General features: G+C 47.1%; 1 protein-coding gene across 2 annotated transcripts in view; it reads left to right on the plus strand.

Moving 5' to 3' along the window:
- Positions 1–27743, plus strand: part of GALNT9 (polypeptide N-acetylgalactosaminyltransferase 9) — a 763825-nt gene that overhangs the window by 289489 nt on the left and 446593 nt on the right. For both annotated transcript variants that reach the window (XM_085633497.1, XM_085633498.1), the window contains exon 3: positions 3222–3388. In XM_085633497.1, the coding sequence (XP_085489623.1) occupies positions 3222–3388 (167 nt within the window). The remainder of the gene's footprint in view (positions 1–3221; positions 3389–27743) is intronic.

The raw sequence follows: 27743 nt of genomic DNA on the forward strand, positions 1-27743 counted from the left end.
GACCCATGTGGGTATCCTAACGGCTGGTGAGCGGGGAGCCCAAAGATCTCAATGCCCCCCCCATGGGCTACGCCGGAAGGGAGGGGTCAGCAAAGAGACTGCTCCTGACCTATCCTCACCTGTCAAATACTCTTTCATTGGCTACGCCAGAAGGGGCGTGTCAGTATTGAGACTGCCCCTGACCTGCCAGCTACTCTTTCATTGGCTCTGTCATAAGGGGCGTGTCAGTATTTAGACTGCTCCAGACCCATCAAATACTCTTTTTATGGGCTACGTCACTAGGGGCGTGTCAGTATTGAGACTGCTTCAGACCTGTCAAATACTCTTGCATAGTTTATGTGCCCCCCATCCCTCTTTCTGAGTTCTGAGAATTCAAGAAATAACACAATAATACATTTATAAATCTTTACAGGTGAATATTAGGCAGGTGAACAAGTGATTTAATTAACATTTTAACCAGTGACAATGAAAGCCTGCATTGTAGTCTTTTACAAATGTGCCCAAACATCGTTCGTCTGACCAGCTGCAGAGAGTGCAGCCCTCCTGTGGCAGATGTGCAAAGGTGACCACCAGGGCACCTGCCCGTCTTGCATAGCGTTCCCGTGCATCCAGTATTCTTACTCTGAGCTGCTAAAGCCTGCGGGCCTCATTTACAAGCCCATTGCCCCACTGATGCGTCACTCTTGTTAACGCTCCGGCGGTCCAATGGGCTTCCCCAGATCTACAAGGTGACTTAAAGTCACCCTGTGTGACCTTTCATGAGCTTGTAAATATGGGCCCCTTTCATGCATTACTCTGGGTGAAAGGAGCGTTCCAGGGGTGTTGCTGTGAGTGTTCCAGCAACATCCATGGAACTTAACGCATTCCCAGATTCACAACGTTTTGTAAAGCTGGGAATGCGTCACAATCCTGCGCCTTCTGAGGAGAGGTGCAGAAGTGGCGCAACAAGGGGAAATACTTTTATTTATCCTCGTTTTTTCCTCTTTTTATGTGTGCTTCATTCTGCAGCACACATAGAAAGAGGAAAATGCCATCTATTATTGTTTTTGTGCAGGAAGGTCTCCCTTCCTGCACAAAAACAATCATTCCCGCAACGCAGGCACCCTTGCAACATGAAACAAGGGTGCCTGTGCTGGTGGAAGGCAGCCAATTGTGCGTCAGCGCAGGGGAAAGCGCCCGGACGCGTTGTATTGGTGTTAAAACGATGCATTCCTGTGCTTTTAAAATGCCGCAGCAAAATGGCTTGCGACGCCGTGCTGCGTCATTTTGTAGTAAATGGGGTCCTGCATTTTTATCACACGTGCAGGGGTTGAGAATCATGTACAAATACTTTCTGTAATCCCAAGGTTTTTCATGTGAATATAGCGTGTGAAATATATTTCTATGAGTAATGAGAAAATATGTCACAGGCCTCTACATTTCATTGCTAAGCATGGGCATCAGTAGTAATCACTTACAGATCTATATGTATTCACTGCAAAGATTAATGAGTCACAGGAGATACAATTATCAGGTATGTATCAATCAATAATCAATACATGAATGCATTAGTCAACGTGAAGGTCAAAGAAATCAAAGACATACAAACAAGAGGATGATCGAGCATAAAGCCGTCCAAAGGACCTGCCAAGTAAAATCAGTTTTCCCATAAAGAGAGAGCCTAAGCTGTCTGGGAAATGGCCAGCAGGGATTCTCTGCTAAGGCGGGGGCAGGGTCTGAGTGTTCTGAATTCTCGTCTACACAGCACTAGGTTAAATCACACAATTCTAACATTTGCTACACCTGTGCAGAGTTTTCATAAAGTGCTCCAATCAAGTTAAAGCAGAAAGTCACACTCGTGTACTCATTAGCTTCTCAAGAGTCTTCACAAGACATCTCCCCTCTGAGTCCTTCCTCACACTTATCTGCAACATTACAAGGTGCATTGGGCAGCCTGTGCTCTGAGGCGCACACTAGCAACTAATGTGAAACATTCTACTGTTATCACGCAAAGGAAAGCATTTCAAAGGGGAAAAAAAGCAAAACATGCCACATGTATACATTCAGACTTCAGCTTCACCTAGAATTGAAATAGACATGTGATATGAAGCAAGATGGCCCCAGGCGTTAGCCATTTTCAAACAAAGGCCTGCGTTAACTATACTGAGTCTAATCACGAATAATACACAGTTATAACAACTGCATGTTCACATGTTATGTCAATATAAATGGAAAAACATTTAATATGAAACATTTGCCATCACATGCCCCACTTTAAGCACCAATTAAAGGCATGAACAAGTAGCGTTAGCATTGTCTACTCTTTAAACGCAGATGACCTCATCAGCACGCCATTGTACGTCACCCTCCAATATCTTGGGGGGTTGGGGATCATACTTGTCTTGTGACTAATAGTGACTGGCTGCCTGTTTATGATCTCCACTCCTTGCCTCTGATATTTTCTGTGGGATTCATGTGGAAGGCTCATTTCCTAGGATTCTTGTTGAAGGCTCATTTCGTGGGATTGTTGTTGAAGGCTCATTTCGTGGGATTGTTGTTGAAGGCTCATTTCCTGGGATTGTTGTTGAAGGCGCATTTTGTGGGATTGTTGTTGAAGGCGCATTTCGTGGGATTCTTGTTTAAGGCTCATTTCATGGGATTGTTGTTGAAGGCTCATTTCCTGGGATTGTTGTTGAAGGCTCATTTCATGGGATTGTTGTTGAAGGCGCATTTCGTTTGATTCTTGTGTAAGGCTCATTTCATGGGATTGTTGTTGAAGGCTCATTTCGTGGGATTCTTGTTGGAGGCTCATTTCGTGGGATTGTTGTTGAAGGCGTATTTTGTGTGATTCCTGTTTAAGGCTCATATCGTGGGATTCTTCTTGAAGGCTCATTTCGTGGGATTCTTCTTGAAGGCTCATTTCGTGGGATTTTTGTTGAAGGCTCATTTCGTGGGATTGTTGTTGAAGGCTCATTTCATGTGATTCTTGTTTAAGGCTCATATCGTGGGATTCTTGTTGAAGGCTCATTTCGTGGGATTCTTCTTGAAGGCTCATTTCGTGGGATTCTTCTTGAAGGCTCATTTCGTGGGATTGTTGTTGAAGGCTCATTTCGTGGGATTGTTGTTGAAGGCTCATTTCATGTGATTCTTGTTTAAGGCTCATATCGTGGGATTCTTGCTGAAGACTCATCTTCATGGGAACCTTCTTGAGACTCATCTTCATTGTCCTTCTCTCTCCCCAGGTGCAAACAGATGACCTACTCTGAGGACCTGCCCCAGATCGCGGTGGTCTTCATTTTCGTGAACGAAGCCCTCTCCGTCATCCTGCGCTCCGTCCACAGTGTGGTCAACCACACGCCTTCGCACCTACTCAAAGAAGTTATCCTGGTGGACGACAACAGTGATAACGGTAAGGGACTGCCGTGGTACCATGAGTGGTCAGAACGGCATCACTTTTGCGCTTCACACCTGCTCCAAAAAATGCAACACGATTTAAGAATGGTTAAATTCATTTTCCTGAAGTAAGATGGTCCCATGTAATCATATTTCTGTGGACTGTTTTTAGCATTTTTGTGCCAACACCTGAAAATGTTTCATCTTAAGATGGCATTTTCAAACATTTGATCTTCCAAATGCAGGGAAGATGTTTCTTGGGCCGGATTACACCACTTTCAATTATGTGGCAACAATTCTGGGCACATAGAATGTACATTGATGCCAACATAACTTTGCAACTACATGTTGACCTCCTTGCAAATGGAATAGTAACAATTAATGTCACTAGTCAGTCCAAATGTCGGTGAAAACTTGCACCCGTACTTGTGCAATCTAAGTGATTCAGAAGTGTTGATGCAATATTGCACTGGTACTGTCTATAATCCTGCCTAGGGTATCCTGTTCCACTTGAGAGATATTGCTTCCATGCATGAAGTACTGTGCTGGTGAGTTGCCTTTGTTGGTCATTCATGACACCGTGAAAGGGATTGTGAATTCGATTCACAGTTTCTCTGTGATGGAAAATCACCTGGTTCTCTATGCAAGCAGCAAGCCCACTGGCATGGTTACCGCTAGCAGAATTACCACTGCCATATTACAGCAGGGCAGATTTTAAATTCACCCTTCTCTAAAGCCCTTTCTCTTCATTGAACGTGCTCTTGGCTTCCTGTGTTATTTTAGAATTGGAGTGCATTTATTTTCAGTAAACGTAGTGCACAAAATGTACTTAGAGTGCTCTTTGCACAACAACCTTCGTGAAAGCATTTCACTGTTCGTGTGCCTCAGCTAGCATGCTCAGAAGATAGGACACACCTTACCTGGTGGATAGGGGTCTGGAAACTCATCTTTGTTAACAGCCAGCCCAGAATATAAGGTACACCTTACCTGGTGGATAGGGGTCTGGAAACACAGCTTTGCCCAGAGTCTGCTCAGAAGATAGGATACACCTTACCGGTTGGATAGGGGTCTGGAAACACAGCTTTGTTAACAGTCTGCTCAGAAAACTGGAAACCCAGCTTTGGTGACCTTCTGCCCAGAAGATAAGATACACCTTACCTGGTGGATAGGGGTCTGGAAACACAGCTCTGTTAACAGTCTGCTCAGAAGACGGGAAACTCAGCTTTGGTGACATTCTGCCCAGAAGATAAGGTACACCTTACCTGGTGGATAGGGGTCTGGAAACTCATCTTTGTTAACAGCCAGCCCAGAAGATAAGGTACACCTTACCTGGTGGATAGGGGTCTGGAAACACAGCTTTGCCCAGAGTATGCTCAGAAGATAGGATACACCTTATCTGGTGGATAGGGGTCTGGAAACACAGCTTTGTTAACAGTCTGCTCAGAAGACTGGAAACTCAGCTTTGGTGACACTCTGCCCAGAAGATAAGATACACCTTACCTGGTGGATAGGGGTCTGGAAACTCAGCTTGGTAACAGTCTCCCCGGAAAATAGGATACACCTTACCTAGTGGATATGGATCTGGAAACACAGCTTTGCCCAGAATCTGGCAAGAAGATAGGATACACCTTACCTGGTGAATAGGCGTCTGGAATCTCAGCTTGGTAACAGTCTCCCCAGAAAATAGGATACACCTTACCTAGTGTATAGGGGTCTGGAAACACAGCTTAGCCCAGAGTCTGCCCAGAAGATAGGATACACTTTACCTGGTTGATAGGGGTCTGGAAACTCAGCTTTGTCCAGAGTATGCTCAGAAGATAAAATCAGTCCAAATGACCCTTATTGATGATTAGGTTAAAGACAACCTTTATTGAAAGCTATCCTAGTGGTAGCCGTGGCAGAGGGTAGGTGCTGAATGAGCCGGCCCCCGACGCAACCCAAATAGGGCACGGGCAGCCAACGGCAATACCTTGGAAGCCCTCACTAATACTTACGAGGGTAACACAAGTTCGGTACGTTCTGAAGAGATCATCCCTAGACTCACACTGCTGATTAGGTCATTGCACCCCGCAGTTCTGTACCAAACACTACCTTTCTTTTACGCGGGTTACCCCTCCAATTCCTGGAACCCCCGTCTGTATCGTGCACATCCCATCACATAGCTAGGTCCTGAAGAAACGCCACTGACCTTCACAGGCTAAGCAGGCGTGAAACATGTCGACCTTTTTATGAGTCACATGAGCACCTCGCACTCACCTATCGGCTTTTCTCTTTAAAAGACCTCCGATAAAGAGACCCTTCGGGGGACCGTCGGGCATTGCAGCGCCGGCCCGACGAGGAGCAATAAAAAGCCCGATGATGAAGCAAGACATCCTTCGGGGTGTGTGAGGGCCAACAAGAGGCTACATTTAGTCCACCCCTTCGGGATTGGATGCTTGATACTGGGGATAGTTCTCTCTGCCTCTTTTCTCCTTCACCGCTCCCTCCCCTTTACCTTTTTCCTCCCCTCTACACTCTCTCTCTCCTCTTTGCCATTTTCTCACTTTTCCTGTTGAGTAGGTGTTCACTAATTTTGTTTCACCTCCAACATGGAACAATGTCCTCGTTGATGTAGCTGTGGAGAGCAGCCTTCAGGCTAAGTCTCGAAGGAATGTAAAGCAGCTTGGTTTACCAGATTATAATTTCCTGAATGACCAAATGAAAGGAGAAGCACACAAGGAATATATAAAATATATGTATTTATTACTAAACACTCTCTACTAACCTCTTTATGAGATTAGAGAACAAGGCACACAATATTAAAGCACTAGAACGACAGTAAATAGCACAATACATGGTGAGCTCCAGGGGAGACCAAACCATATACTAAGAAAGTGGTATAACAACCACGACTTGACTAGACACAGTGCCTAGAGCACGTAGAATCGCTGGGACCCCTAGGAACCACCCACGGAGGACGGGTGCAGTGTGAGAACACAGACACGAGCTCCGTACAACTCTATGGGAAAGTCACTGTTGGAATTTTAAAGATTAAGGACACTTAGGAGATTACTTCAAGCAAACCCTTTGGAACATAGAAGGTTCTAAGGCCAGCACCCTTGAGAGTACTGAGGTACCCGTGTTACCTATCCCAGAGGAGCCGGGTGCATAGGGGTCAAGTGATGTCGGAAACGATCGTTGATTTCAATGGCGTGATGCGAAGAAGTGCTGCTGCCAGGAAGATGAGAAGTGTTCGGTGTGATCCAAGCCTGGATCAGAGCTGAGAAGAACCTGAAAGCAGGGGGGACAGAGTCTGGGTCACTTCAGGGTGACCAGGGGCTCGGTAGACAAATGCCCACCGATGTCGGGTGCTTCAGGTGAGAAGAGCCACGGGGACCAGGAGGTGTCGACAATGACCAAAGTCCGGAGGTGAGCTGTCCCACAAAGGATGTCGAGTGCGGGCGGGTCAGTGCCCGGATTGAACACCAACAAGCCTTGGCAACTGCAACCCACGCGGTCAGAGGAAAGATGCTTCGGTGAGGACCAGCAAGGTCCTGGGGACTCTCCAAGCTATGGAGAGTCAGGGCTCATCTGCAGCAACCAGGAAAGCCCATGGAAAGTTAAAGTTACCTTCACAGGGACCCACAGGTCGTCAGACTAGGGATAGAGAAAGGGATATCAGGCTGAATCACAAATTACTGGAAATCTTCAGTGGAAATACTGCTCATGGTCAGGACTACAAGTAGCCCAAAGCACAGCCTCAGAGGTCTCCAAAAAGCATATGCGTCTGCAAATGTACATGGTGCACAGGGGTTCGGGTTGCACGGTCCCCACGAGGGATACGGGCCTTAGAATTGCTGAGAGCACAGATCAACCTCAGAGATCTCAGGAGCCCACCTCCTGTGTTGCAGAAATCTTCAGAGTCCTCAGGAGCTTCAGAGATGCAAACCAGTCAGATGTGTGTCAGGTGCCTGCCTTGCAGGGGAGTAACTCCTTTACTCCAAGGTAGATTCTTCAGTCATCCAGCGTAGTGTAGATAGTCGAAGTACTTGGTTTCTGTAGCAGAGTTTCATCAAGGTAAATCTAAAGTCCTGTAGTCAGGGGTTCCTATTTTATACCCAAGGAAGGGGTGGGACAAACTCTGGGTACCCACCTACGGGAGGGTCAGGACAGAGGGGTGGCTACACCCATGGCCTTTGTCTAGTTTTGTGCCAGAGCAGGAGCAAATGGCTCCTGCAACCGGTTTGAGCTGGACTATGCACAGGGACACCAAATGTTCCCCCAGTGCAGACATCAAAGCACTCTCAGAGTGCACCCACCCAGCCCCAATACACTAAATCCTGTCTGGGAGGTGGTCACACCTCCCTGTGACAGGAAACCTATTGTCCAGCCTTCCCCTGCCGGAGTTTCATTCAGCAGCAGGAAGGCAGACTCATGTCTGCGGCTGGCAGCATCCATTTTGTGGTACCGGGTGTCCGGTGTTGTCATATTTCTCCCTCTAGGAGGGTGGAATCATACCTCCCACACCAGTTACTGGTGTGGAGGTATGATTCCAAGGCGTTTGACACCAAACACGACATGTTTCCATGCAGCCGTTTTAAAGTTAGCATTTACCGTGAGGTTATAATGCACTTAAGTATATATGGTTGGCTGCTTCACAAATAACCCCGGAATATAGGTTCTAAAGGCTGCAGAGGGGCTCTGCTCATGCATGGGCACCCTCTCACATAAAACCCAGCACCCTGCCTTCAGGATTGATAAGGCCTGCCGTAGGGGTGACTGATAGGTTTATATGTGCAGTGATATGGGATAGATATAGTAAACCTATATCTAAGTAAGGGGTGCATGCACCACCTTACACAGGCTGCTGTAGCAGACTTGTTGTGTCATTTTGAATGGGCTCCCAGGGGTGGCATAATACATTCTGCAGTCCCTGAGAGGTCTCTGGGGTACCTATGCCCTGGGAACACAGTATACCATATACTAGGGACTGATAAGGGTACCCCAGAATCCAATCTGGAGTGTACCTAAAGTACATGCAATCCATTTAAAGGGGAAGCAGCTAGACTGGGGCCCTGAATAGCAGGATCCCAGTCAGGCTAAGTCGAAAATAGTGAAACATCAGCAAAAAGTGGGGGTAACTATAAGAAGCAGATCCTACTCTCCTACACACCTTACCTGGTAGATAGCCGGTTTGGAAACTCAGCTTTGTTCACAGTCTGCCCAGAAGACACCTTTCCTGGTGGATAGGGGTCTGGAAACTCAGCTTTGTTGACACTCTGCCCAAAAGTTAGGACACACCTTACCTGGTGGATAGGGTCTGGAAACACAACTTTGCCCAGAGTCTGCTTAGAAGATAAGATACATCATACCTGGTGAATATGGGTCTGGAATCTCAGCTTGGTAACAATCTCCCCAAAAAATAGGCTACACCTTACCTGGTGGATAGGGGTCCAGAAATTCAGCTTTGTCTAGAGTCTGCTCAGAAGTTAAGATACACCTTACCTGGCGGTTAGGGATCTGGAAACTCAGCTTTGGTAACAGTCTTCCCAGGAGGTAGGATGTACTTTACCTGGTGGGTAGGGGTCTGGTAGTGTTGGCTATCCTTTTATTCACAAAAGCACTCGCCACTAATAACATCCAGCTGAACACATCACAGACGACATCTCGCATATATCCAACACAGCAGAGATGTTGTATCTTTTCGTATAACTGCGCTCAGAAGAGTTCTCACTCCCAACAAGTCACACACCAATTAGTGACAGAACACGTGAAACGAAGCTAACACCAAGCAAACACAGTCCAAGATGGCCAGTAGATTGCTATCATGATACTCCACCACAATGGACCACCTCCAGTGTCCGCGCTTACATACTACATGTCAGGCGAGACATGCCAAAGAACTCAGGCATCACCCAGTTGTTTTGATAAGACCATGGTCAAACTGGCCTAGGTGGAAATTCGTCAGTGCTCGAAGGGCTGGACTGACGGATCGGTGCATGAACTGGTTTTTGGGTGTTTGTGGTACGGTTTATGGCTGTGTGGGCCGTCTTTTGCTATTGATTTCTCTGATATTACCACAAACATTACCTGCAGCAAATATAAAATGCAAGCAGTCTCCCACACCTTGCATATCACCTATACAGCTTGTGTTCAAAAGTTTAAACCTGGACTGATTTGAAAATATGGGCCACAATTTTAGCTGTCGAATTCGCTAATGTGGGACTCTTTGAGTATGATGCCCGGGCTTATTTTCTGTCTCAGTCCATCCTGGTTCAGACCTCCTTAAAAAACTATAACTCACAAAAATGACAATGTTTAAGACATATGTCCTGGGAAGGGTAAGGTGAGCACAAACACACTTCTGATGAAAAAGCCTTTGCAAGTCAATCCAGACCGTGGCCTGCAATGGTGTCCTCAAATGCAACGTGAGAAGGCACCTGCACTTTCTTAGCACTACAAGGACATATTAGAGGCAGCATTTCTGCTAACAAAGACTCTGATGTAACAATGTGCCCTCCCCTTATGGCAGGCCAGGGCCCTCCTGCTCACAATATCATGTGCAAAGGGTGACCGCCATCCAGATGGTCCTTAGGAACCTCCGGCATACAAACTCAATCTAAGATCATGATACTAAGGGACAGATTTACTATTTTTAGCGCGGCACACAAACCAAATTTGTTGCACTGTGTTGCACAAGGGGTAGTGCAGCATTTTACACATTTGTGAAACCTCCAGATTAAAAGTTAATATTCTCTTTTTTCGTGCTGCTTTGCATACAGGGACGATCCATTTACCAATACAGAAATATTAAATGCTACCAACATACAACTATATTCCAACTATATTCCAATATCACAAGGAGAAAGCATTGCAGAGCCCTATTAATTCAAAGTGGCCTTCTGCTGCTGTTATACCCTTTGCTGGTGCATCATATAAAGGGTGTTTGGCGCCATTCGCCAGCTTTGCACCATGGTTCAGGGATGTGTGTGTGCTGTCTAGCATAGGATTTGCACTGGAAGCATACCCTTCCTGTAACAATTCCTATGCCTAGGCTAGTCTAAAACTTTACACACATTGTGTGTGTGCTGTGCAGCGCAGAACACATACAATGCGTGGAGTGTTTAAAGAAATGAAAACATTTCTACTTGCTAGCACCTGCTTCAAGGCGGCTTTAGTTTTTGTTTCAAAGCCCAGTCTGGCTATCTGTGTAGATTGGGCTTTGCGTTAAACCTATGGGTGCTCTCGCACAGACAGACAGACAGACAGACAGACAGACAGACAGACAGACAGACAGACAGACAGACAGACAGACAGACAGACAGACAGACAGACAGACAGACAGACAGACAGACAGACAGACAGACAGACAGACAGATAGATAGATAGATAGATAGATAGATAGATAGATAGATAGATAGATAGATAGATGCCATAAACATATGTAAAGCGCTGCATACCAGTGAAGGTTTCATGGCACTAGCCGTGGCGAGAGGAAGGTTCCAGTGCAAGCCAGGTTAGACTATTTGGAAGTTTAAAAAGCTTACGGAAGTGGTAATAATTAGGAATGGCTCTGAACGAGGGAGGGAATTAATGAGACCCAGGGGGATGTATTGTGCACAGTTTCTCAAGTGCAGTGAGGTTCTGATGAGACTAGCAGAAGAAACTGCTTCGCTGGACTCCTGCCTGGAAAAGCTTTGCCTGCAGCACAGTGTGAAAGTGGATTTGGGGAACAAACAGCTTCTGACGTCCCAGTCGGAGGAGGCGCCGGTGTTTGGCAGCGGCCGCCCTGGTGTGTTATTCCGGAGTCAGGCCCGAGTCCAGTTCAAAGTTAATGACTTGGCACTGGGTTCCAAAGTACCGCAGTCTCACATCTGACGTCACCACGCCGCAGACGTGCATGAAGATTGCCTTTTCGGGAGCAGCGTAAAAGCATGCAGTGCTTTGTACCGGATAAGGGCAAAGGTCAGCTTCTTCCTGGTCATTTTAGCCATACAAGGATATACATGCCTTCGGGCAGGGCATTGCACTTAAACACAAAAACTTTAATCTTGTTCAGTTCAGGAGCTATGTTTTCTACTAAATGAATAACTTCTTGTGAAAGGGACTACTGCTTGGTGTAGAATGGAAAATTAAAACATTTTTGATGTACATACGAATAGGTCAGCCATTCCCAAGCACCGCAGGCTGAAAACAATCTTTACATTCTAATAATATAATGTGGTGATTACGAGTTCATGTTTAAGATTTCCTGTTTTCCACTGCAATTGGTAAATGCATATAAATTCATCTAAAATATTTTTTAAATGATCTCTGCATATTTTTGTAAATTGGAGATATAGACGTGGGTTCTAAAATGTGCCGGGTGAGGGTACAATCACTGTGAAAAGGCTTTAACGATGTGGAAGGCTTAGTGACAAAATGCTCGAGTGATGGAGGTCATGTCACTGACATCATACAGGTTAGAGCCGTCAGTTGGGGTCCTGGTCACTGTCACAGTAACTCTCTGGTGTGAAAACATTCCTTTAAACAATACCTGCCTCTTTAGGCACGGTACCTTGGACAGCAGCCGTCAGTTGGGGTCCTGGTCACTGTCACAGTAACTCTCTGTTATGAAAATATGACTTAACCCCTCCCCTTCTCATGACGGAACCACTCCGTCATGAGCCACGGTCGCCGCACCGCCCACGCGGCGCTAATTCCCCGCCTGTGCGGGCGATTAGCGCAGTGGGCGGAGTCATGACGGAACCACTCCGTCATGAGCACAGCTCAACCGTGGCTCATGACGGAGTGGCTCCGTCATGAGCACAGCGCCACCGCGCTGCCCCCAAACCCCCCCCCCCCCCCAGCGCAGGGGTTAAATAACACTTGCCTCTTTAGGCGTGGTACCTTGGACAGCAGCCGTCAGACGAGAAGCTGATGACTGCAAAGCGAACCTCTGAAGTAGAGATACTGTTTAAACTATACCTGCTCCTTTAAGCACTATACCTGACACAGCCACTGTCAGATGGAGGCCTGGTCACTGTCACAGTAACTCTCTGGCTTGAAAACATTACTTAAACAATACCTGTCTCCTTAGGGATAGTACCTGGGACAGCAGCCGTCAGATAGAGTGCTGGTCACTGTCACAGTAGCTCTCTGATGTGAAAACATTACTTTAAACTATACCTGTCCCTTTAAGCATTATACCTGGGACAGCAGCTGTCGGATGGGGAGATGATTACTTGCGCAGTAACCAGGATGAGTTGTGGGTAATCACACAACATATAAGACACTGGGAAAGGGACCTGGCCTAATAACTTCCTGATGGGGAATGACTCTCAGCACATTAACTATAGGGGTGGGTGGAATTTGCGAAATTCACTTTCGCAAATTATCGCGAAAATGTTAAAAATCTCTGCAAACATGCGGAAATATCACGAAGATGCGGAAGTTTTTTTCCCGCCCGTTCGCGGTATTTTCTGCGTGGTCGCGGCTCACCAACTTACCCATGCGGTGGCTCACGGGCGCGGCCATCTTGTTTTCACTTGTCTCGCGGTGCATGATTGCGAGAAAAAAGACGTGATCGCGTGACGAATGACGAATGACGTTACTGCGGGCACGAACTGTCGCGAGACAGCGCAAATGGCTACCAACAATCCAACATCTCATGGAGAACGCGACCGGATCAGGAAAACTTGTCGGCGAACGCGGGGATTCAGGTAAGGCGATCGCGCGCACGCGAGAATGTATTATTTTACAGCGCGAGCAAGCAAAAAATTTCCGGTAAAATGCGGATTGCGGAAATTTTGACATTTTCGCTCTCTCCGCGGAACGCGAAAATGTCAAATTATCGCAATTTCCGCGAGCGGAACGGAATTTTAGCCCAGGCCTAATTAACTATGTGATGGCTTGTGATAACTGTCACAGCCAGTCTAAGATCCCTGCATGATTACAACTTTGGTAACTGCCTGACTGGACATGAGTAATAGAATAAGGGCCTAAGTTATATGTTGGCGGCAGAGAATACATACCGCCAACATAATAATCTGCCCTCCTGATTTAGATACAGATGGACCATAGGTTTGGCGAAGATGGTGAAGACTCTGTCACCGCCATAGCCAAACCTCGAGCAATCCTCAAAATTATAGATTAGGACCGAAGTTTCTAATAAAATGAAGGATACCTGTATGTAAGTCTGGGCGGATAGCTCTGCTCCGTTCACTGAGTTTGCAGAGTTTTCTGCACTCCGTGCTCCATGGAGCATGCAGAGTTACACGGAGTGTAGTATTTTCCCCGTTCACCAACGTCAAGTTGGCAATCGCAAGCGACAAAAATCCACTTCCAGATGAGATTTCACAAAGCGGACGGTCGTGATGGTCACGAGCGCTCGCATTGAGAAACCTTCCTTTCCCATTGAGAAAGCTGCCACTGGGGTAGAAAATCTACTCGAGCGGCAAGAAAAGAAGTAGCGCTCTCTTGAGCTATGCATGGTGCAGCTCACGCTGATTTTACAGCGTAGAACAAACACCTGACGCTAAACTCAACGCGAATGACATTCTGCCGCATGCCAAACTCCCCGTAGCGCGGCGAAGTTTTTTGATCACTATTCAGAGCTCTGCATAGAGGAGCTCCACGAACTCCGCCCTGGCCTAACTGTTTGTTAAGTTTCTCAGGGAGGCATCTTACACATCACAGCAACTCTCCAGTACAGCATGGTTTGAATGTATGCACAGTAATTGTTTTAGAGGACATGATTACCGGTAGAATGTCTGTCCAAAAAGCACTATTACTTCCCCAGAAGCTAATAGATTCAGCAAAAGGCCAGGGGTAAAGATGTGAGATCACACCCTCTAATACTTCCCCTTATGACTTCACAGGAAATACCTCACATGAACTTTGACCCTAATGACATCACAGCAAGTTATGTCAGGTGACCTTTAACTCTGTTGATATTACAGGAAAGTGAACTGATCTTCGAAAACCAACATAATAAATAAATAATAATAATATATAGCGAAAAGATACAGAGGCAAATAAAACTATTTAAATGACCACCCATAGAGTGTTGCCGTGATAAGAACAAGTGCAAGGTAATCATTGGCCAGCAGTACAGTCAACACATTCACAAGTACAGCCCCAAATGAACTACTACAACCATCATTTCCTCAGGTGCAGTCACCATAGCAACACATGCCCAATTGAGGCCACAAAAGATCATGTGTGCAGGCTCTTCTGTGTCTCAGAACTGGACTGCACACAAGTGAAAAGGGCCTCAGGTCACACAGCATAGGAAATCCTTACGTGCTCTCCAACGTCTCCGAAGTAGTGCGCACACAGATGAAATAGGCCTCAGGTCACACAGCATAGGAAATCCTTACATGCTGTTCTACGTCTCAGCACTATTCCGCACACAGGTGAAATGGGCCTTGGGTCACACAGCATGTGAAATCCTTACGTACTCTCCAACATCTTAGAACTAGTGCGCACACAAGTGAAAAGGGCCTCAGGTCACACAGGATAGGAAATCCTTACATGCTGTTCTACGTCTCAGCGCTAGTCCGCAAACATCTGAAATGAGCCTCAGGTCACACAACATGTGAAATCCTTATTTGCTGTTCTACGTCTCAGAACTTGTCCGCACACAGATGAAATGGTCCTCAGGTCACAGAGCATGTGAAATCCTTACATGCTCTCCACCGTCTCCGAACTAGTGCGCACACAGATGAAATAGGCCTCAGGTCACACAGCATAGGAAATCCTTACATGCTGTTCTATGTCTCAGAACTAGTCTGCACATAGGTGAAATGGGCCTCAGGTCTGTTACAAAGTCATCCTTGTGCCCAGGGCACCCCCATTTTTTGCTGACTGGTACTGGTGGTAACTGACTCTGACTGTCCCTGGGCTCTACCTAACCAGGCCCAGGGCCAGTGCTATGCTCAAAGAACACTTAGAATACAGTGAAAAGGCCTACATACACTAGGGTTCACTATGGGTTAGGGTACTCCTATGATTGGCATGACCTCCCCTATTAGGTCCTAGTACATAATACGGTAGGAGGGTCAAAACTACCTTTAAGTCTCAGTATATAAAAGGGCATGGCAGTTTAGAGGCCAGCAGCCCTTTCTGCACTTACATGTGTGCACTGCTGAGGCCTTAGGTCAGTTTAAAAGCAGTCCTGTGTTGCAGGACTGCTTTTAACATGAAAAGTGTGCCCAAATTCAACTTTGGTGTTTGGAGCACCTAAAAAGTATTAAACTACAATATTTTGGCATATTAGGTACCCCCAGGATCTCTCCTAGATGTCCCAGTGGTGGAGTGTCAGGATCTTAAAAGGAGGACCCTCATAAAATAGCTTCTATACGCCTTGGGCTTAGTGAAATTGCACATTTCACTTCCCATATTGTAGTAAAGAGCTTCCCAAAATCGACTTTTGTGCTAGGAGCACTGTAGAGTGAGGATCCGCAATAAATTTACATATGCATAACCACCAGAGTCTCCCCTAGGGGTCCTAGGAGTGGGGGTCCTGTACATATAGGCAGGATCCTTATAAAAGATGGCGTATAAGCCCTTAGGGGGAGGGAGAAATTGTCCAGTTCATTTTCCTCATTGCAGATCCCCAGCCACGTAGGTTAACATGGCAATAAGTTGTTAATTAATAGCTCCTATCAGGGAACACCAAAAAATATCATTCAAGGACTTACTAGAATGGTGTTGATGAATCCAACGATAGGCTATTGTTGAATTTATCCTAAAATATACAAACAAGACGTTAAAAGACTTTCTTGCCTGTAAGCCAAAGTTCAGTCTTCTAGTGATCTGCCCTGGTTGGTCAGAGTTAAGTGGATTAGCCAGGCTGCTTTGATGAGGTGATAAGTAGCCCCTGGGAGAAAAGAGCCAGTTTGGGAGGAGAGGGTTCTGTTGCATAAGAATGCCAGGTCAAGAGGGAAGGGTTGTAAACAATGATCTTCTAAGGAAGGTTAGGCCAGGCAGAAGAAGCCAGTTTCATTTACTAACCTGCTCTTCGAACCCAGCCAGGTGACAGGCTTAAGGAAGAATGTGCAGATGCCAGGGTGAGGGAGAGTATGGAGATGAACCATGCTGGAGGTTGGCTTAGCCAGCTCTTGCCTCTCTGCTGGGACTTCAGCCATTTTGAATTTTGGAGTAATCGGGCTTTCTGGGAGACCATTGTGCCACACTTTGGAGGAAATGGTCCTGCTCTGGGGTGTTGCCCTGCACCTCATTGGACAGGAGTGCCCTCCTGTGTGACCCCCAGAGAACACTGAATAAGTATGTGATAGGGGTAGTGCCTCTCAGATCTGCTGCTTGAAACTACAGAAGAAGAAGGGTCCATACTGGAAGTTTGATTTGCCCCAATCAGGCCCTGCACTCTGACGCACTGCGCCTGCTGCACAATCTGGAACTACAGCTCTGTGGCTCAAACCTCCTTCAAAAGAACTAAAGAGTGGACTCGCTGCAAGCTACAGGTTAACAGAGCTCACCTGGAACACCACCACCAAGAATCCACGGCCTGGAGTACTGCCAGTGGATTTATAAGGGTTTTTTCCAAGTGGATTGTGGAAATTGATGTCCAAAACTTTCAAGGACCATCTTGGAGCTTCCAGACCGTTGGAGTTAGTTTTGGATACTTTGGGACCCTCAAATGAACTTCAGGAAAGAGTTCCAGAAGTTTAAAGAAGTTTGGAGCAACTTTGGAAAAAAGCTCCATAGGTGGACTGACTCGACCTGGCCAGCCAAGCCGGTGACCCACAACCGCTAGCCGGCCTGCCCTCCAGGCTCATCCCGGTGAAAAGCTCCACAGGTCCGACTTCCAAAGTTTGCTTGGGAAAAGGTCAAAACCCAGCCTGCGAGCCCTCACCGAATCCAGCCTGGTGAAGAGCATTTAGGGACCCCGACTGAAAAAACTCTGGAAAAACTTCCAGGTTTGAATGTAGAAAAAGTGACCTGGCCCAAATGCGAGAGTCAAGCCACCCACTGTCAATTGTGAGCCGGCCTGGATCTCTGGTTTGTCCCGCTGGATAGCTCCAGAGGTCTGGCTTCCATAGATTTGACTGGGAGTTTGGCAAGCCAGCAAACCCTCACCGAATCTGGACTGGCTGGAAGCTTCGAGGGAGCTCTGGAAGACAAGCTCCAAAAGCTCCAAAAGGTTTCAAAGTCAGAAGGTAAAAACTTTGACCGAGACCTAATGCGAGGGGTAGCTGTGCAGGGCTCCATTGCGGTTGACCTGACACTTTGACCTTGTTCCGATCTAGCGCAACCAGATATCCCAATAGGCGCTATAGGTTTCCATGTACTATATAGTGCTAAATCTTTAAAAATTCATATCTCCGGTTCTCTTCATTGGATTATTTTCATGTTGGTGACATTCTAAAGTTACAAATATTTCCTATTTGTATAAATTGGTGCTGGGATTTTTATTGTGTGTTGTGTAATAATTATTCACTAAATTGTTGTGTTTAAATGCTTTACATATCTGTCTTTGAAGTTAAACCTGCCTGCTCACAGTCAAGCTACCAAGGTTTGATTATGAGAATACATTTTGGGGACCTATTCTGAGCCCTATATTGTGTTAGTGGTATTATTGCCAGTGGTAGAAACATATTTACCACTACTAATCATCCACATTCCAACAAGGTCACACAGCATGTGAAATTCTTACATGCTCTCCACCGTCTCAGACCTGGTCTGCATAATTTGAAATGGGCCTCAGGTCACACAGCATGTGAAATCCTTACATTCTCTTTACTGTCTCAGAACAAGTCTGCACACAATTGAAATGTGCCTCTGGCCACATAGCATGTGAAAACCTTGGTTCCGATCGGTATTTAGAGAAACTGAGTCGGTCAGTGCTGAATCTTACAGGTCGGATTCAGACAGCCTTTCCGAATCGGTTTGTCCGACATGGATCGGCTGTTGGAATCTGACTTTGGGGGCCGGTAGCAGGACCGCCTGCACCCGTAGACCACCGTTTGGGGCCCGTGGGGGTACCCATGGGTCCCCTCTTTCCAGCCATGCACGGTGTGGCAGGCACCATAGGGTGCCTGCCACAGGGTGCAAGGTTTTCTGCAACCACCCCTTTTTTCAATGAGAGCCTGTGTTGTCGGTCAGAACTCAGGCTCCCATTGAAGTCAATGGGAGTCCGACCGAAGGCTGTTCTGAAACATCGTAATTGGTCGGTTGGACTCCCCAAATCCGTTCCGGTCAGAAAATGATTCTGAGACCGAATCGGTCAGAATGCTTTCCGACCGACATTGTAATGAGGTCCTATGTGTGTTTGGCATGTATATAGCACACGCCAAATATTATATTAGAATGATTTACATTTATTAAGTATGTGTGGCAGGTATATAGCATATACCAAAAACCAAATTGCCTTGTGTGGATTTATTAATCGCAGTAGTAGGATGTGTGAGATGCAGGTTTGCAGTCTTACTAGTGATAAAGGTGTCTCCAGATAGCTTTCAGCCTGTTGAGCTATGGTACCTCCAAAGTTGTAGAAATCTTACCAGAATATGATCTGTGCTTAATTTGTAAAAACATATGTGCAAGGGATCCTCGTCAGGAGGCCACCGCAGTTTGCACCACAAATTGCCACCGGACTTACACAACTACTAACCATCAGCTGCTACAAGTGGGACAATTCTGACTGTTCAAGGCCGCCAAAGTTTTAAGAATGGCTTGGGTGGCAGGTATTAGTTGTGTTTAATGTATATTGAATTAGCAAACAACTGTTGTTCTGCTCATCTTTAATTTACACAAACAGCCCCACCAGTGCCAGCAGTTATGAGTCCAGGCTCCTGCAATTAAGTACTGGTGCGGAGCACCGGAAACCACCGGCCTAAATTAAGCACTGTCTGGAAAGGGTCGGCTTAAGGACGGGAGCTCCCACAGATTTCCAGAAGGACTGCAGCCCAGTGCTCTTCCTGCCTCCGGCCACTTCAAAGTCAGGAAGCTCGGGGCAAAGTGCAGGTGGAGGGTCTGCGTTCTGTGACGAGCAGTCCGCACAAACACAAAGTCTTCGAGATTAATTCATTATGGAGCATTAATCGGTGACAGAAAAGTGGAGTGAGGAAGACTTTGAGCATCTCATGTTGTTGGTGATTGCGGCTGTTTATAATTAGCCCACATGAGCAGCAGAGAGGTGTGCAGTGCAGAGCTCTCTCGGAGAGCATCGTGAGAAGTGGGCATTTAATATTTTTTAAGTTATGGCAATAGAGAAATCAAGAGGGGTACAAGGAAAGAGACAAGAATGCCAAGTCAGACTGTGTGCACAAAAACAAAACATATACTTACAGAAATATGCTACTGCATATCTTTAAAAATCACCACATGACCAAGCTGGCCCAAAAAATCTATCACTGGCCAACTGGGATTCCCACTGTGACTCAAATTTAAGAAAACTGTTGCTGCTCTCACCATGCACATTCTCTGTTTACTAGCTTAATTTGTATCATATGTTAGCGCTTTTTGTTTCAAGTATAAATACATTAGAGGCAAATAAATCCAAACTTTACCATGGTAAGGAACGTAAATTGCTATTTAATGTTTGTAAAACTGAAGGGAACCTCAGTGTGGCAACCTACATTTCTTTTAAAACTGAAGGAAACCATCAGTGTGGCAACCTACATTACTTTTAAAACTGAGGGAAACCATCAGTGTGGCAACCTACATTTCTTTGAAAACTGAAGAAAAACAATCAATTGGCAACCGACATTTCTTTTAAAACTGAAGGAAACCATTGGCACACTCAACCACGGAAAAAACAACAACTGCCAGCTCTCTATGCTGAAGACCACCCACGGCCAGTTCTCCTGCCGACACTGCCGACAAACCTTCACCACCCTCCAAACTCTCACGGCCACCGCCCTCACACCAGATGCAAGCACCCCCGAAGCCCTGAGGTGCATCCTCCTCAACATACACTCCCTGCACAGATATGCCATAGAGATCTGGGACCTCCTTGATACCTTCTCGCCAGATGTCGCCTTCTTCACAGAAACCTGGACCAACCCCACCTCTGCCCCCGACATCGCCATCGTCGACGGATACAAGATCCTGAGGAAGGACCACCCCAACCACCCAGGAGGAGGACTCGCCATCGCACACAAGAGCTCCCTCCAACTCACCACCTCCAGAACAAGTGACTCCCCATCCACCACCGAACACCTTCATTTACAGAACCAGACCAGCCCCAGAATGACCTTACGCGGCAGCCTCACCTATAGACCACCTGGAGCTCGAACCACGTTCACCACTACCATTGCCGACCTCAGCACGCCCCATGTCATCGCCTCCATGGACTACATACTCATCGGCGACCTCAACTTCCACCTCAACAACCTAGTCGACCCCAACTCCACCACCCTCCTGGACAACCGCGCCGACCTCAGACTGAAACAGCTCGTCACCACCCCCACCCACAAGGCAGGACACACCCTCGACCCCATCTTCGTAGGAGGCAACAACATCCACTTCAGCTACACCTCGCAACCCACCTGGACGTACCACCACTGCATACACTTCTCTTTAGACAAAGCCACCACCCCCAATCCTACACCACGCTCTCCGCAAAGGAACTGGAACAGGGCCACTATTGAGCACCTCAACTCCACCCACATCCATGATCCCCCCACCTTGACCGATGCCAACTCCGCAGCCAAAGAACTTCACAGATGGATAACCAACTGCGCAGACAAGCTCTCCCCCCTCCGTAACCTCGACAGACAGCGCCCCAGGAAGGCCACCTGGTTCACCACCAACATCCAAGAATCCAGACGTACCTGCAGACATCTCAAGAAGCTATGGAGAAACAACAAAACCTTGGAAGACCATACCACCTACAAGAACGTCATAACGGAATACCACCAACTCATAAGATCCACCAAAAGGACCTTCATCCGAAACTAAATCCTCGCCAACTCCAGCAACTACAAGGAACTCTTCAGAATCATTCTGGAATTCACCAAGCCCCCCAGCAAAGCCACAGATATCACACCCTCACAGGATTTCTGCAACAACTCAGCTCCTACTTCCACCTGAAAATAAGATCCCTCTATGACAACTGCAACGAACAGACTCCAGACACCGAACACATTCCTCCCCCCAGCAACAAGTGCCAGTCTACCATCTCCTCCTGGACCCCAGTCACCACTGAAGACACCGCATCAACCATGAAAGCCATTTACTCAGGAGGCACCATGGACCCCTGCCCTCTGCACATCTTCCACAGAGCTGCCGCTGCCACAGCACATGAGCTACGACGCACCATCAACGCCACCTTAAAAGCAGGCACATTCCCCGACGACTGGAAATGCGCAGAAGTCAAGCCCCTCCTCAAAAAGCCCTCAGAAGATCCGATGGACCTCAAGAGCTACCGACCCATCCCTCTCCTCTCTTTCACAGCCAAAGTCACCGAGAAGATCATCAATGCCCAACTAACGAATTTCATTGAAGAAAACTCCATCCTCGACTCCTCCCAATTCGGATTCTGCAGCAACCACAGCACTGAGACCATCCTACTTGCCGCCACAGATGACATCCGCACCCTCCTCCAACAAGGCCACATCAAGGCCCTGAGCCTGCTTGACCTCTCTGTAGGTTTCAACACCATCTCCCACCGTAATCCCACTGCCAGACTCCACAACGCCGGCATACAGGGAGCCACTATCGACTTGCTCCGCTCCTTCCTCACTGGCAGAACCCAAAGAATCAGACTCATGCCCTTCCTCTCCGAACCCACAGAGATCAACTGTGGAGTGCCCCGGGGATCGTCGCTCAGCCCCACACTCTTCAACATCTTCATGGTCCCCCTCGCCACCATCGTCAGACAGCATGGACTCAGAATAGTATCCTACGCTAACAACACTCAGCTCATTTCTCCCTCACCAAGGACCCCCACTCTACCAGACTCAGCTTCCAGGAAGGAACGAAGAACATTGCATCCTGGATGAGCAGCAGCTGCCTGAAGCTCAAATCGGAGAAGACAGAAGTCCTCATCCTTGGACCTTCCTCCTTTGAATGGGGCAACATCTGGTGGCTCACCACCCTCGGCAGCCCCCACATCCCCACAGACCACGCCTGGAACCTCGGCATCATACTGGACTCCTCCCTTACCATGACCCGACAGATCAATGCCGTCGCCTCCACCTGTTTCAACACCGTCTGCATCCTTCGCAAGACCTTCAAATGGATCCCCCCTGAATACAGAAAGACTGTCACCCATGCACTCATAACCAGCAGACTGGACTATGGAAACACTCTCTACATAACGGAATCAACAACCCCCTGCTCTGCAAGCTCCAGACCATACAGAACACCTCAGCCAGACTCGTCCTTGGCATCCCTCGTCATCAACACATCACCCAACACCTGTGACGCCTCCACTGGCTCCCTGTCAAGAAGAGAGTAACCTTCAAGATACTCACCCACGCCTACAAATGCCTCCACAACACCGAACCTCAATATCTCAACAAAAGAATCTCCTTCCACGTACCCAAGAGAAACCTCTGATCCACTGACCTCGCCCTCGCCGAAACCCTGTGCATCCACAGAGCCAGAATGGGTAGAAGAGCCTTCTCCTACATCGCGGCAAAGACCTGGAACGAGCTCCCTATCAACATCAGACGCGCCCCCACTCTGCACACCTTCAGGAAGAGCCTCAAGACCTGGCTCTTCAGCTTACTCTGAGCTGTATCCCCCCCCCCCCGAGTCTTGAGACCCTCACGGGTAAGTAGCGCGCTTTACTATTCCCTGATTGATTGATTAATTTATGGATCCACATGACAACCTAAACTTCTTTGAAAACTGTGAAGGAAACAATCAGTGTTGCGACCTACATTTCTTTTAAATCTGAAGGAAACCACCAGTGTGGCAACCTACATTTCTTTTAAAAGTGCATGATGGGGAGGGAGCAGCACCTGTCCTGGACCCAGCGGTGTCTGTGCTGCAGTCACTGGGTAAGTCACTGGCTCAGGCTGGCAGCTGAGTTCTGCTGGCATTGGCAAGGATACAGCCCCTGGCATTGCAGAAACTGACATTGGCAAAGTCGTGTTCACGGGCTGTGTCATTGCCGTCACCTGCCTGTCTCTCAGCCCCATCATCTCAGAGAGCACAGGTGGCACCGTTTGGACACTGGCAAGATACATTCCTTCAATGGAGTGCACCAGTGGAGTGATGAAGCATCTACCAGGGCCAAGTGTCTGCTTTCATCGTTTCCTGCCTAGACTTGTGACTTGTGTCTTTTCACTGTTTTTGCAATAGTGTCTGAAAGAAAATTGAAAGCAAGGCCAGACTTAAACTCTAGCAAAGGAAACCCATAAATATATCAAAGGAGAGGCAGAGAAAAACATATTTAGTCTTAAGTAATTTAAATTCAGGCTTTTTCAGAGACAACTATAACTTAGCGAGCTCTGATGATTTTGCAAATTTATTGTTGCTCCCACCTATACTGTGAAGGTTTCTCCTCTCCTCACCTCGTCCACTGAGTGCCTTTACCTTTTGTAAAGCCATTATAGATTTTGTGCTCGAATATTCGCTCTGCTCTAGTTATGTCACTCGAAGCAGTTGCACTGCATTCTACAGATCAATAAACACTAGATACATAAATTGGAATGAAATGGAAGGAATTTGCCCTTGCCTTCCTTTCTCGAACAAATAAAAAAGGTAAATAGAGGGTAATTCTGCTGCTGTCACCTTTTTTAGCAGAAAATGAATGTAAACAAAACCCCGGCAGCACGAGCAGACTATAAATACATACATCTGCAGCTGGAAATGTGGGCAGAAATGCCAGGGTGTCTGTGATGCAGTCACGTGCTGAGTGTTTCTGGTATCTACAAGGGAGTCCAGTTTGTAGCAGGGCGCACTGTCTGGGTCTGATTGTACCACTGAGTGGGTACAGAAGCAACATCTGGCATATTAATACCGAGGACAGAATATACAAACGTGAAGGCATTTAGGGAAGTACACGTTTATTAAAGCTAACTCCACATCTACATACCTTGTAGAGATATGTACTATGCAAGTTAATATATGTGGAGTTGGGTATAGAAAATCTAGACTTACTTGTCTGTCGATGTTTTCTGTTCAATACCCTGTCCTCGATACTGTGCCCCATTGATAAAGTGGGAGAAAAGAGCCAGTCTGGGAGGAGAGGGTTCTGTTGCATAAGAATGCCAGGTCAAGTGGGAAGGGTCGTAAACAATGATCTTCTAAGGAAGGTTAGGCCAGGCAGAAGAAGCCAGTTTCATTTACTAACCTGCTCTTCGAACCCAGCCAGATGACAGGCTTAAGGAAGAATGTGCAGATGCCAGGGTGAGGGAGAGTATGGAGATGAACCATGCTGGAGGTTGGCTTAGCCAGCTCTTGCCTCTCTGCTGGGACTTCAGCCATTTTGAATTTTGGAGTAATCGGGCTTTCTGGGAGACCATTGTGCCACACTTTGGAGGAAATGGTCCTGCTCTGGGGTGTTGCCCTGCACCTCATTGGACAGGAGTGCCCTCCTGTGTGACCCCCAGAGAACACTGAATAAGTATGTGATAGGGGTAGTGCCTCTCAGATCTGCTGCTTGAAACTACAGAAGAAGAAGGGTCCATACTGAAAGTTTGATTTGCCCCAATCAGGCCCTCCTTCAAAAGAACTAAAGAGTGGACTCGCTGCAAGCTACAGGTTAACAGAGCTCACCTGGAACACCACCACCAAGAATCCACGGCCTGGAGTACTGCCAGTGGATTTATAAGGGTTTTTTCCAAGTGGATTGTGGAAATTGATGTCCAAAACTTTCAAGGACCATCTTGGAGCTTCCAGACCGTTGGAGTTAGTTTTGGATACTTTGGGACCCTCAAATGAACTTCAGGAAAGAGTTCCAGAAGTTTAAAGAAGTTTTGAGCAACTTTGGAAAAAAGCTCCATAAGTGGACTGACTCGACCTGGCCAGCCAAGCCGGTGACCCACAACCGCTAGCCGGCCTGCCCTCCAGGTTCATCCCGGTGAAAAGCTCCACAGGTCCGACTTCCAAAGTTTGCTTGGGAGAAGGTCAAAACCCAACCTGCGAGCCCTCACCGAATCCAGCCTGGTGAAGAGCATTTAGGGACCCCGGCTGAAAAAGCTCTGGAAAATCTTCCAGGTTTGAATGTAGAAAAAGTGGCCTGGCCCAAATGCGAGAGTTAAGCCACCCACTGTCAATTGTGAGCCGGCCTGGATCTCTGGTTTGTCCCGCTGGAAAGCTCCAGAGGTCTGACTTCCATAGATTTGACTGGGAGTTTGGCAAGCTGGCAAACCCTCACCGAATCTGGACTGGCTGGAAGCTTCGAGGAACCTCGGGAAGACAAGCTCCAAAAGCTCAAAAAAAGTTTCAAAGTCAGAAGGTCAAAACTTTGACCGAGACCTAATGCGAGGGGTAGCTGTGCAGGGCTCCATTGTGGTTGACCTGACACTTTGACTTTGTCCCGGTCTAGCGCAACCAGATATCCCGGTAGGCGCTATAGGTTTCCATGTACTATATAGTGCTAAATCTTTAAAAATTCATATCTCCGGTTCCCTTCATTGGATTATTTTCATATTGGCGACATTCTAAAGTTACAAATATTTCCTATTTTTATAAATTGGTGCTGGATTTTTATTGTGTGTTGTGTAATAATTATTCACTAAATTGTTGTGTTTAAATGCTTTACATATCTGTCTTTGAAGTTAAGCCTGCCTGCTCACAGCCAAGCTACCAAGGCTTGATTATGAGAATACATTTTGGGGACCTATTCTGAGCCCTATATTGTGTTAGTGGTATTATTGCCAGTGGTAGAAACATATTTACCACTGCTAATCATCCACTTTCCAACAAGGTCACACAGCATGTGAAATTCTTACATGCGCTCCACCGTCTCAGACCTGGTCTGCATAATTTGAAATGTGCCTCAGGTCACACAGCATGTGAAAACCTTACATTCTCTTTACTGTCTCAGAACAAGTCTGCACACAATTGAAATTGGCCTCTGGCCACATAGCATGTGAAAACCTTATATGCTCTCCACCATCTCAGAACTAGCCCTCACACAGGTCAAATGCACCGCAGGTCACACAGCATGTGAAATCCTTAGGTTCCACTCCCAACTACTGAGTGTGTGCTCAGGAAACCGGTTTGAGGTGTATTCTAGTGACATGAAGATAAATGTGACTTGTGTAACAAAGACATACATACAACACGTTTTGATAGTTAAAATACTTTGGTATTACATACATACACTTAGGGCCTCATTACGATGTTGGTCGGAAAGCCTCAGAACGGCATTCAGTTTGTCCGACTATGATTCAGAACCCAAGTTTTAAACCAACGTGGAAATACATTTGACCGACCGATTATGATAGTCAGAAACCGTTCAATTGTTCTGACTCGGTCCGATCGGTATTTAGAGAAACCGAGTCGGTCAGTGCTGAATCTTACAGGTCTATTGACCGGGTTTCGATGTTGGATTCGGACAGCCTTTCCTAATCGGTTTGTCCGACACGGATCGGCTGTTGGAATCTGACTTTGGCGGCCGGTAGCAGGCCCCTCTGCACCCGTAGACCACTGTTTGGGGCCCGTGGGGGTACCCATGGGTCCACTCTTTCCAGCCATGCATGGTGTGGCAGGCACCATGGGATGCCTGCCACAGGGTGCAAGGTTTTCTGCAACCACCCCTTTTTTCAATGGGAGCCTGTGTTGTTGGTCAGAACTCAGGCTCCCATTGAAGTCAATGGGAGTCCGACCGAAGGCTGTTCCGAAACATCGTAATTGGTCGGTTGGACTCCCCAAATCCGTTTCGGTCAGACAATGATTCTGAGACCGAGTCGGTCAGAATGCTTTCCGACCGATATTGTAATGAGGTCCTATGTGTGTTTGGCATGTATATAGCACACGTCAATTATAGGGGTGGGCGGAATTTGCGAAATCCACTGCGCAAATTATCGCAAAAATTTTAAAAATTATCGCAAACACGGGGAAATATCGCGAAGATGCGGAAGTTTTTTTCCCGCATGTTCGCGAGATTTTCTTCATGGTTGCGGCTCGCCAACTTACCCATGCGGTTGCTCGCGGGCGCGGCCATCTTGTTTTCAGTTGTCTCGCGGTGCATGATCACGAGAAGAAAGACGTGATCGCGCGACGCATGACGTCACTGCGGGCGCGAACTGTCGCGAGACAGCGCAAATGGCTAAAAACAATACAACATCTCATGGAGAACGCGACCGGATCAAGAAAACTGGTCGGCGAACGCAGGCATTCAGGTAAGGCGATCGCACGCGCGCGAGAATGTATTATTTTACAGCGCGAGCAAGAACTAAATTATCGCAAAGCTGCGGAATGCGGAAATTTTGACATTTTCGCGCTTTCCGCGGAACGCGAAAATGTCAAATTATCGCAATTTC

This window comes from Triturus cristatus, chromosome 11, assembly GCF_964204655.1.
Source record: "Triturus cristatus chromosome 11, aTriCri1.1, whole genome shotgun sequence".
Lineage (NCBI taxonomy): Eukaryota > Metazoa > Chordata > Amphibia > Caudata > Salamandridae > Triturus > Triturus cristatus.